At 41.8% G+C, this 12,922-nt stretch overlaps 1 protein-coding gene across 3 annotated transcripts in view; it reads right to left on the minus strand.

Annotated features, from left to right (window-relative positions):
* Positions 1 to 12,922, minus strand: part of TENM3 (teneurin transmembrane protein 3) — a 532,144-nt gene that overhangs the window by 162,593 nt on the left and 356,629 nt on the right. For 2 of the 3 annotated variants that reach the window (XM_055567454.1, XM_055567455.1), the window contains exons 5-6: positions 10,566 to 10,664; positions 5,782 to 6,020 (exon numbers count right to left, since the gene is read on the minus strand). In XM_055567454.1, the coding sequence (XP_055423429.1) occupies positions 5,782 to 6,020; positions 10,566 to 10,664 (338 nt within the window). The remainder of the gene's footprint in view (positions 1 to 5,781; positions 6,021 to 10,565; positions 10,665 to 12,922) is intronic. The other variant, XM_055567456.1, reaches the window with a different exon arrangement.

The raw sequence follows: 12,922 nt of genomic DNA on the forward strand, positions 1-12,922 counted from the left end.
GACCCAGAGATTGAACTTGGGTCTCCTGCATTGCAGGCAGATTCTTTACCATCTGAACTACCAGGGAAGCCTAGGTGTACACGTGCATGGACAAATATCTGAAACGGTGGACACCAGAAAGTTAACAGCAGTTACCTATGCAAAGATATTTCTTTGCATTGATCACTGAGGAAGGCTTTCTTATCTCTTCTTGCTATTCTTTGGAACTCTGCATTCAGATGCTTATAGTTTTCCTTTTCTCCTTTGCTTTTCGCTTCTCTTCTTTTCACAGCTATTTGTAAGGCCTCCCCAGACAGCCATTTTGCTTTTCTGCATTTCTTTTCCATGGGGATGGTCTTGATCCCTGTCTCCAGTACAATGTCACGAACCTCAGTCCATAGTTTTATCAGGCACTCTATCTATCAGATCGCTTCAAGAAAATTAGAGATACCAAGGGAATATTTCATGCAAAGATGGGCTGGATAAAGAACAGATATGGTATGGACCTAACAGAAGCAGAAGATATTAAGAAGAGGTGGCAAGAATACACAGAAGAACTGTACAAAAAAGATCTTCATGACCCAGATAATCACGATGGTGTGACCACTGACCTAGAGCCAGACATCCTGGAATGTGAAGTCAAGTGGGCCTTAGAAAGCATCACTACAAACAAAGCTAGTGGAGGTGATATAATTCCAGTTGAGCTATTTCAAATCCTGAAAGATGATGCTGTGAAAGTGTTGCACTCAATATGCCAGAAAATTTGGAAAACTCAGCAGTGGCTACAGGACTGGAAAAGGTCAGTTTTCATTCCAATCCCAAAGAAAGGCAAGGCCAAAGAATGCTCAAACTACCACACAATGGCACTCATCTCACACACTAGTAAAGCAATGCTCAAAATTCTCCAAGCCAGGCTTCAGCAATACGTGAACCGTGAACTTCCTGATGTTCAAGCTGGTTTTAGAAAAGGCAGAGGAACCAGAGATCAAATTGCCAACATCCGCTGGATCATAGAAAAAACAAGAGAGTTCCAGAAAAACATCTATTTCTGCTTTATTGACTATGCCAAAGCCTTTGACTGTGTGGATCACAATAAGCTGTGGAAAAATATGAAAGAGATGGGAATACCAGACCACTTGATCTGCCTCTTAAGAAATCTGTATGCAGGTCAGGAAGCAACAGTTAGAACTGGACATGGAACAACAGACTGGTTCCAAATAGGAAAAGGAGTTCGTCAAGGCTGTATATTGTCACCCTGCTTATTTAACTTCTATGCAGAGTACATCATGAGAAACCCTGGACTGGAAGAAACACAAACTGGAATCAAGATTGCCGGGAGAAATATCAATAACCTCAGATATGCAGATGACACCACCCTTATGGCAGAAAGTGAAGAGGAACTCAAAAGCCTCTTGATGAAAGTGAAAGTCGAGAGTGAAAAAGTTGGCTTAAAGCTCAACATTCAGAAAACTAAGATCATGGCATCTGGTCCCATCACTTCATGGGAAATAGATGGGGAAACAGTGGAAACAGTGTCAGCCTTTATTTTTCTGGGCTCCAAAATCACTGCAGATGGTGACTGCTGCCATGAAATTAAAAGACGTTTACTCCTTGGAAGGAAAGTTATGACCAACCTAGATAGCATGTTCAAAAGCAGAGACATTACTTTGCCAACAGAGGTCCAGCTAATCAAGGCTATGGTTTTTCCTGTGGTCATGTATGGATGTGAGAGTTGGATTGTGAAGAAGGCTGAGCGCTGAAGAATTGATACTTTTGAACTGTGGTGTTGGAGAAGACTCTTGAGAGTCCCTTGGACTGCAAGGAGATCCAACCAGTCCATTCTGAAGGAGATCAGCCCTGGGATTTCTTTGGAGGGAATGATGCTGAAGCTGAAACTCCAGTACTTTAGCCACCTCATGCGAAGAGTTGACTCATTGGAAAAGACTCTGATGCTGGGAGGGATTGGGGGCAGGAGGAGAAGGGGACGACAGAGGATGAGATGGCTGGATGGCATCACTGACTCGATGGACGTGAGTCTGGGTGAACTCCGGGAGTTGGTGATGGACAGGGAGGCCTGGCGTGCTACGATTCATGGGGTCGCAAAGAGTCGGACATGACTGAGTGACTGAACTGAACTGAACTGATGCAAAGATATTGGAGAAGGCAATGGCACCCCACTCCAGTACTCTTCCCTGGAAAATCCCATGGATGGAGGAGCCTGGTAGGCTGCAGTCCATGAGGTTGTTAAGAGTTAGACACGACTGAGCAACTTCACTTTCACTTTTCACTTTCATGCATTGGAGAAGGAAATGGCAACCCACTCCAGTGTTCTTGCCTGGAGAATCCCAGGGACATTGGAGGCTGGTGGGCTGCTGTCTATGGGGTCGCACAGAGTCGGACACAACTGAAGCGACTTAGCAGCAGCAGCAGCATGCAAAGATATAACACTGACCTATGGGGATTAATTTTCACTTTCTTTTCGGCTTCTGTCTCTGAAATTTTGGTTAGGAATAGGAATCTGAATGTAACGCAGGAAACCCGGATCTGATCCCTGGGTTAGGAAGATCCCCTGGAGAAGGAAATAGGAACCCACTCCAGTTTCTTGCCTGGGAAATCCCATGGACAGAGGAGCCTGGCAAGCTACAGTCCATAGAGTCATAATGAGTTGGACATGAGTGATTGACTTTCACTTTTTCCCTGAGATAGGAAAAACCACCAAACACAAAGCCTGTCTCCTCTCTCCCCTCCTTTCTGACTGTTCTGAGATAATTCTACCTTAGAGAAGAGACTGGTAAATGCTATATTCTCATAACTTCTCTTGACCTTACTGGAAGGTGAGAAAATTCTAGGAGACAAATAATCCCTCAGGCCCTTTATTTCTTTAAGGCTTTGACTTTATATTGACAGTCAATACGAGGGAAGGGGACCTCGAAGGGAATGGAAACAATTTAAGGATGGCTGCGCCTTTGTGAAAGGCGGTAAGGTCAACCTGATGATGACATTGGTCTCCCCATTGATTCTAGGGTTTATCAGGCTGATCTGCCTGGACAAATCTCCCTCCCGGCTCTACACCACTCAATAGAAAAGGACCCCCTCCCGGAGAGCCAAGTGTCCTCCTCTGTTTTTCAAGGGTAAAGGCAGTATCTTCACTCTCAAGAAGATTTATCATGCTAACTGATGAAGAAGTGAAATTCTTTACCTGACCTAAACAACAGCAAAGAAATCACTGTGTTAAGAATGTGAGTTATTTAAGCACAGAAAGACCAGTGAAAATTCCAAGTATATTTGTGTGCCTAAGTAAAGCAATAAAAGGATGGCTTAATTCTTTGATGATAAAAGTAATTTTTCTAGATTCCATATATATGGTGCTGATGATCCTTTTGCAGGGCAGGGATAGAGACGCAGACATAGAGAATGGATTTGTGGACACGGAGGTTGGAAGGAGAGGGTGGGACGAATTGGGGGAGGAGCACTGATAAACATACACTACTATGTATAAAACAGATAGCTAGAGGGAACCTGCCGTCTAGCACAGGGAGCTCAGACTGGTGCTCTGTGATAGTCTAGGTGGGTGGGATGGGGGTGGGGAGGGAGGGAGGCTCAAGAGGGAGGGAATATATGCACATATATACATACATGTGTATATATATACACAGCTGATTCGCTTCATTGTACAGCAGAAACTAATACAACACTGTAAAGCAATTATACTCCAAGGGAAAAAAAAAAAGTAATTTTGTCAGATAACACTTGGATTGTATCACCTTAATTTCCAGCACAGTAACTAAATCACAACAAATGTTCAACAAATTATCTGTTGAACTGACAAGAGTACGTGAATATTTTTAAAATATTCCATGCAGATAAAGATAAAATCAAAGGGAGATGTTTAAAGTAGGATGCTAACCATGAAACAGTAAAAACTGGTAATTTGAAAAAAAGGAACATTTGAGTTTTTATTTAGGAGTCTGATATTCAATTATATTCATTGACGGATCCTTAAAAGGAGGAAAGGCTCACAAATAATAGTGAGTGATCTGATCTCACATTAAAATGCTATTTTTCTTCCTAATCACACAGTGTAAATAAAATTAAATGGTAGCAGAGCTGATATTCAAAACATTTAACAACCTATTAAATAAATATTTAATAGGACACAGGCACTTAAGATCAGAAACGATGTCCAACAACACATCAACAATACAGACACTGAACTCCAACCCTGTGTAGTACTTATTTGTCAGTTTAGCATGTACTGCAGTTAAAAAAAAAAAAATCCCCTACTAATATGCTTAATTTACTACATCCCAATTATGACTGTTACATTTGAGAAACCCTTTAAAATTATCTAGCAGCACATTGTTGACGTACACAAATAACGAACAAATAGTTAACCAGAAGAGACGCTCTTCAAGGCTGGGTATTTTCTAGCTAAACACTAGGAATCTGTTTGCTTGTTGTGACATTCCTGTGTACCACGAGTGTTACAAAACAGCACAGCGATGTATCATTGGTGTGATCTCAGAGCGCGACAACTCTTTCAGTACCTGGTTTGACCACCTTCACAAGGAGCGAGTTAACTTAGACGATTGAAAAATGACAGAAAGGCCTCATCTTGTTTTCACCTCCGATGGACAGTGGCCTGTGAGGAGGATGATCAGGCTGTGTGCAGGTTTAGTGGGAAGGGCGCCAGGCTCATGAATGACGTTGCCATGGTCACAGAATCGGAAGTCACAGTGGGTAACGTGCCACCGCATTACTCCCCCCAACTCAACTATCTCTCAAGTTCCTTCAGGCTCTAAAATTCTACTTTGCTCTTCAATGACGTGGCTCAAGATGGTCACTTCACTTCCTAAGGACATAATTCATAGTTAAGGAGTATTATAGCTAAAGACAGAAACCGGTTTACCACAAAAGGCTCCTACTATTCCACAGACAGCCCCGTGACACTTAATTCACTTATGGAATTTCACCAGGCATCACCAATAGCTCTGCAAACCTGAGGAGGCTTCACTGGCTGTTCTTGGCGAAACACATAACCTGTGATTTATCTCAGTGAACATGATTTGCTTTTCGATGACGTATGCCTTTCTGTACACACTTAGATCAAGATTGGATATGGTCATTTCTGACATTTGAATAAGCCATTTGCCAATAGCTTGAATGCTCATCTATGTTCTGAAATAGTTAAAGAAAAGACACATTTGCAACTTCTCTTAGCAGCTCCAATCAGTCAGGTGACAAAAAACCACGATCAATATTCCATCCAAAAAGGTGGAAAACCCACAGAGAGGGACGTGTACATCATCCAGCCCTTGTTTTATGGATGCACAGCTCTCTGGAGAGAAGTTCCTGAGTGCACAAGCATGGCTCTGAGTGATGGGTTTTACATTTAGACCACAGGCTTGGCTGAAAGACGGGCAACATCACGAGGACAAGCAGAGAGCTCCCTATTGACGCCGCACTGAAGGGGATTCCTACACAGGGCCCATTCCTGCAAGCGCATGAATTACTTCCTGGACATGAAATGTCACAGAAGTGAACACACTCACGAGGGACAAACGCAACACAGATGGATGCTCTAGTGAGTGTCCAAGGCAGACCTCGCACTTCATGCAAACACAGCTTCTCCATTCATCTACATAATGAGAATGACCATTTATCATATATCAGGACCAACTTCTCGCCCATGATGTATAATCTCTGAATACAAGCCCTGTCCAAATAAACACATAAAACCAACTGAACAATCAGGCAACGTCCCAATGTATAGACAAAAGAGTTCTAGAAACGGGCTCTTACCTATAAAATACGACAGCAGTATTGCCAGGAGCACTGAGACCCCTACAGCGCACAGGGCGGTACATTTCCAGCTACAGTACTTTGAAGACTTCTTGAATTTAAAAGCACTTCTTGATAGGGTGTTTCTAGGTAGTGGCCGAGTAGGTGGCGAGTAAACAGAGCCAGAGGCCATCGTGTATCCTGGGGTGGCAGTGCTGAACAGTGGCGTGGTCCCTGTTCCTGTTTTGAATAGGAAATGCCTGCAGGACAGAAGAAAATCATTGTAAGATACAAATACACTGTGATCGGAGAGACAGAGACAGCGAGGCATGAGCTCACCTCTCGTTCTGTCTCTCTCTGGCTTTAAAATCGTTTACTACATAGAATTAAAAAAAAATGAGACATTAAGAAAATATTTTAACCTAAAAACCCAACTCGGAAACATATGACTTTGAAGAGACTGACTTATAATGAACAGAGGAGGAGGAGTTACACACACAAATGACTCCTGTCCCTTCCAGTAGGTGTCTGGAGAAACTGGAGAGGAGTTCTAGTCACACCATTTTCCTGCACAAAACCATTCTGGAAGTTCCTGTTATGAACTGCCTTCAGAACACCTTCACATTTCATGGAAGGAAAGCAATGACATGACTTTACAGCTGCGTGTGGCTTTGCTCCATGTGAGGATATGTACGCCTACATACACAAGCACGCACGATCACGTAGAACAGGCTGCTTTCTTTCCTGGACGTGCTTGGAAAATCCTCACCTGTCCCCCACCTCCCACCACCCATATTGAGTACTGCCAAGCTTGGCCACAGGTGGCTGGCTAGTTGTCAAGGGAGGCAAACTAATTTTAATCTTTTGCTTATGTCAAACATAACCAGCAAAGTGAGTCTAGTGGGGTGAGGGATGGAGAAAGGGAAGGAAACACAGAACACTTTCTAAAACCAGCCTCAATGAATGAAGAGGCTAGTGAAGCAAGTTTTTAGATCAGCTTCCCAGGTGGTGTAATGGTAAAGAATCTGCCTGCCAATGCAGGGGATGCAAGAGATTCAGGTTCGATCCCTGGAGTAGGAAATGGCAACCCACTCCAGTATTCTTGTCTGAAAAAATCCCATGGGCAAAGGAGCCTGGAGGGCTAGAGTCCACACAGTTGCAAAGAGACACGACTGAGCGGTTGAGGACACACAGGCACACACACGAAGAGATTCCCTAATGGTTTGAGCTGAACAACAGTGGCACAAACTGCCTCTGAAAGTTCTCTGCTCTCTTGAAAATGTCTAAGCAGAAATTGAGTGATCACACGAAAGGAGTGACAGGTAATTCTTTCTAAAAGACGACTAGTTTTAAGATTCCTATGAACATTAAATGTCCTCAAATTGAGACAAAAGCATCATGTTTTTCACGTTTGAAATTTCATAGCATGTGAGTATGTTACTGTGTTTTTACTTTGTGTCCTAACCTTTTCTATTATTTTCCCTAATAACATGTTGAGTGAGGTCAACAGACTCTGCTCTCTTTCCTATGCAGGAGACTATAGGAAATAATCTAGAGTGTTCCATCATGGTACAAAACAGTCTGCATGCAAGATGATTTTAGATGGGATACAGCTGGATATTTTAAATTGTAATACAAAGGAATTTGTTTTAATGGCTATTAGAAAATAGACTGAGTATATCAAACAAGTTAAGGGGGTTAAAGGGGCTTCCCAGGTGGTACTAAAGTGGTAAAGAACCTGCTTGCCAAGGCCGGAGACAAAAGAGACAGAGGTTCAATCCCTGGGTCAGGAACATCCCCTGGGGGAGGCATGGCAACCCACTCCAGTATTCCGGCCTGGAGAATCCCATGGATGGAGGAGCCAGGTGCATACAGAGTCGGACATGACTGAAGCGACTCAGCATGAACAAGGGGTTAAAGGACAGAACCTAGAAGGCCGATTGCTGAGGTTCAAATCCTGGTTTACTACACTAGGTATGTGTCCTTGGGGAAGGTATTTACCCCCTCTCTGTGTTTTGGTTTCTCAACATGGAAAACAAGAATAGTATCTATCTGTCAGAGTTGTTATTAGGCTTAAATGAGTTAATGTTCTTACTGTAAAGTACCTGGAATACAGTGAGCACAATGTGGGGCTTCCCAGGTGCCCCAGTGGTAAAGAATCCACCTGCCAATGCAGGAGACGTGGGTTGTATCCCTGGGTCAGGAAGAGCCCCTGGAGAAGGAAATGACGACCCACTCAAGTATTCTTGCCTAGGAAATCCCATGGACAGAGGAGCCTGGTGGGCAATAGTCCATGGGGTGCAAAAGAGTTAGCCAGGGCTTAGTGACTAAACAACAACCACCACCAGCAAAAGTAAGTGTTGAGAAATGAAAGAAGAAAACAAGCTTATGATTTAACAACATATTATTGCTTAGGCAAGGCTAACCAGGGATTTAAGTTACAAAGAACCCATTTCCAGAAAAATTATTAAGCGGATAAATGTGTAGCTGATGTACAGATATGGTAAAAGTCATGAAAATTTGCCTCACGGGTATAGTGGAAAGAATTCTAGCTTAGAAATCAGAAGATTTAGGTTTAAGTTCCTGATCTAACATTTCCTAAATTTAGGGTCCTGTTTTCATGTGTAAAATGAAGCTAATGACTTACTTACCTTACAAAGCTGTAAAGAAGTTAATGCATCTAAAAAGGCTTTGTCAACCACAAAATTAGAACACATGCAGATGACAAGTAACTACTTCTATAAATTATGCTAATGACCATATTATGAGGTCCATTTCCCCCCAGAGAACTACTTTACAAAGCAAACTTTAAAGTTTATAACCTGAATTAAACAGTATGTTGGAAGCAGTGTTTTGGCACCTGCTGCCATATTGATATTCAGCCTAATTATTAAGAATGTGGGCTCTGGAGCCAGACTGAAGGTGAACATGTTAGCTCAGTTGTGTCTGGCTCTCTGAGACCCCATGGACTGTAGACTGCCAGGCTCCTCTGTCCATGGGATTTCCTAAGCAAGAATACTGGAGTGGGTTGCCATTCCCTTCTCCAGGGGATCTTCCTGACCCAGGGATCGAACCCAGGTCTCCTGCACTGTAGGCAGATTCTTTACTATCTGAACCACCAGGGAAGCCCATGCCTGGGTTCAAATCCAGACTTCACCTATAATTAGCTGGATCATGTTTCTAAATTACTCAAATTTTCTGTGTGTTGGTTTTATCACCTATAAAATGGCAATAAAACATTACCTATTATGAAGGCATGTTATGAGGATTAAATGAGTAATGTATATGACATGTTCACAACCAGCACCAGGTTAAGTGTTCAATACACACTGAAGAGACCCTCCTGAGAGTCCTGCAGCTCAGCGCAGTTTGTGGGAAGCAGAATGACTTCTGTGGCTTCTCGGGCAGCAGAAAAAAGAGAGGGTGTGTTGCTGTCACTGCAAAGAGGCCGTGCAGACAGGGATGCAGGCCGCCACAGCAGTGACACTGGGACTGATGCTGAGGGGACAGACAGAAGACCAGCATCTGGGTGAACACTCCAAGCATGAGGGGCAGCTTGCTGTGCTCACAGCATGTCAGGGGTCAGGGGTGGGGGAAAGACCCAAATTACCCAGGTGAAGTTCCTAGGGTTGAGTTTCAAATAAAATATAGACAGAAATATTTTTAAAAAAGGTCATTTTTCTGGCATATGAATGTGGATGGATACACATGGTATATCCATGGCGTAAGTCTGCAGTCTGTCTTCTCTGGTTAGAATGTAAACTCCGCAAAGTCTCATTCGCCTCTGTCTTTTCAGGACTTACAGAGTTCCTGGCACAGACTTGTTGCTCCACAAATATTGTGAAATAAAGAAAACGGTGACTACTGTGCCAATGTGGAAAGTGAGTCTCATAGAAAAAAGTACCTGGGACAAAGACTCATGGCTAATAAACAAATGACAAAAAGTAAATAAAAGTTGGAAATTATCACAAACCTCAACCTGGAAAATGTGTTAAAGGTTTATTCAAAGTGGTTGGGTCATTTCTGAATAGGAAATGGGATTTGACTCTGAGCCTTTAACACTGAAAACATGGATCAAGACAAGGAGTTAGACACATGCTGACTTCAAATTAGACACCTCTGTTTCAGCTTCTGAAGTTTGTGGTATCAGTACATGATGTCTACCTGCTCTGCTGATCCTGGAAAAGAATTCTTTCAAGATCCAGGCTTGAGCCACTATGAAATTATTATTTTTCTTAGAGTAAAATGTAACTTTGAGACATTGTTGAAAACAAAAATATATTACTCAAAAATATATTGTTTATCAATGTGAGTGGAACTGAAGACTCTTAACTTTCAAAGAGTTTCTAAGTTATTTAATACATAAGTTTACTTTTGTTTCTGCAAGAGAAAATAGAATTTTTATGTATTTATTGCCACTGTCTTTAAACCTCAGAAGTGCATTCCCTCTTCCTCTGTGTAAATGACTTTCTATGTCAGGGGGTCCTCAAATTAGTACGTTAGAGATTTGCATAGTAAATAAAGAAACATTATAAAAACATTGAAAGAGAAATCAAATCACCCATGAATTTTATTCTAGAATCACTGGTCTTCAATAGTTTTGGATGGCTTGTTAGTATGTAAGTACACAAAGAATTCGTAAAGACTGCTTAAACGGATGCATTTTGAAAGCATTTACAAATGGTATTGTTCATGCGAGGATGATTCCTTTAGGAATCTTTAAGGCTTCAAAACAGGTTAAAACACACATGCAAAAACCTCTTAGACATTAACTAGACTAGTAGAAAAGTTCTGTGTCGACATACTTTCTATAGAGAACATTTGGTTTCAGATTTGGTAGGAATCTGTCCACTTTTAGGCTCAGACAGGATGCCGTCTCTCCCAAGTCAGCAGTGTCCTTTCCACTGCAATACAGAAAACACGGAAGACCGACGAGTGGATTGTGCGACTTTAAGCCCAGGACTTTTAACAAAACTGTTTCAAGGTCGAACACAATGCTTAGTTTATGTCTGGAGCTCCACAAATACCTAAGAAATGAACTACATGAAAAGTACACAAGGAGTTTCCAGAAAATTCTTTCATCACCTAATTCTAAGGCACCTACTCCTGTGTATGTCATGACAGTCTTTCCCACCCTGTGACACTTTGCCAGGTCATACAGCCTTGGGAACATGCTTCTCATATATCAAAAATTCTGCAAAAATTACTATCAAAAGCATATGCTTCGGATCCGGCATCCACACAAGGTTTGGAGAATAAAGGGAGAGATGCTGTTTCCTTCTCAGACGGTATTTGGGAATGAAACCAGCGGATCTGGGGAGAATGTTCCCCCATTGTATTCGGCAATAAAATAGAAGCAGCAGCAGCAGCCTCTTTGTAACACAGAGCACACCAGAGCCGGCTGATTTTTTTCTGATGTTTCTAATGATGCCCGGCGTGGTGCCTGCCTCCAGCTCCTCTGCTATTTGTGCCACCGTTTTCACTCTGGTGATGAACTAGAGATGCACACTTGAAGAGAGACTATCAGAGACTGGGATGAGGAAAATCAATTTCAAAGCCCCAAAGACAGCCGGTACAGAAGGTCACCGAACATTTTACGTTGCTTTGTGGCTTTGGAATCTTGAGGGGGATTCTATTAACAACAACAAACAGCCTCATGGAACTGCGAGGCATCATTAACTGTAAGGCCGCGGAGCAGCGAAAACACACGTGGGGAGGGTCACCTGGTATTAAGCACAATTAATAGCTGCTCGTTTTTTTTTTCTGAAGTTCAAAAATCTGTTTCTTTGTTGATCTGCCTTCAGACCAACCTTTTCATTTCAGCTTTCTGCCTTTGGTTCTAGCTTCTAATTTCTGATTCTGTGATGGGGCTTTCCCTGGGACATGTCACAAATTAAAAATTACTATCTAAAAAAGGATACAAACAAACTTATTGACAAAACAGGAAAAGACTCACAGACTTAGAAAACAAACTTAGGGTTACCAAAGGGGAAAGGTGGGGCAGGGAGGGATAAATCAGGAGGTTGGGATTAATGCACACTCAGAACTATATATACAATAGACCATCAATAAGGACCTACTGTATAGCACAGGGAACTCTGCTCAGTTCTCTGTAATAACTTTTCTGGGAAAAGAATATGAAAAAGAATAGATATAGGTATATGTATAATTGAATCACTTTACTGCATACCTGAAATGAACACAATATTGTCCATTAACTATACTCCAGTATAAAATAAAAACTGAGAAAATTAATCAGGACAGAGGCTGAATCTCTTGTTTTTTGTTGCTGCCCCCATTCCCACCTTTTCGTCACTGTTGGTACCTCTGTCCTTAACGCCTAACTGACAGACGGAGAGCTCATTTTCAATTACTCTTTTCTGCCTGCCCCCTCCTCTCACTAGTATTCAACTGTCAGAGAATCTTGTACTCTTTCCTTCACCGCATTTCTCCCTTGCTTTTGTTCTCCGTTTCATTCATTTTGCTTCATTGCCAGGGTGGAGCAGCTCTTCTGAGTTCTTGCAGCTCAACGTCCTCATTTTAATTTGGCTAAAGCCAAGAACGGGCACAAGTAACATTTTCATTTCAAATTTTCTTCTACTCTCGAGTGAAATGCCATGTTTTTAATACTGAACCCTCACAATACATCTACAGTGGTTACTACAATCACCTCCGTATGCCCACTCATTATGTCCATCTACCCTTACCTCAGGCCACTTACAGCTGCTTCCAATCATTTATTTCACTCTTTTACTCAATCTCTCAGCAGGTATGTTTTGTTCCTTGCTAACTCTTCACTTTTGATGGAGTTAGTCTTTCAAAGTAATTACTTTGACTTTTGATGGAGTTAGTCTTTCAAAGTAATTACTTTGAAAAAACTTGACTATCATTAAAATTTTTAGTGAAGAAATAATAGGGCTTTTTGAGTTATTTTAAATATGCCTTTCTATATTATATGTAATATCAACTCATTCAGCGCTCATTTTATAAGATCCTAACATCACGTACAAAACTGAACAAGTTATAAGATATAATTAAACTGTAATTGTACAAGCGTCACCAGGAAATAAACAGGTTAAGACCAGTCTTTTGTTCAGGAGGTTAATATAATCGTGATGTTCCTCTAAAATCAAAGAACATGGCTTAGTAAATCGGAAATTAT

The sequence above is a fragment of the Bubalus kerabau genome, chromosome 2 (assembly GCF_029407905.1).
Source record: "Bubalus kerabau isolate K-KA32 ecotype Philippines breed swamp buffalo chromosome 2, PCC_UOA_SB_1v2, whole genome shotgun sequence".
Lineage (NCBI taxonomy): Eukaryota > Metazoa > Chordata > Mammalia > Artiodactyla > Bovidae > Bubalus > Bubalus kerabau.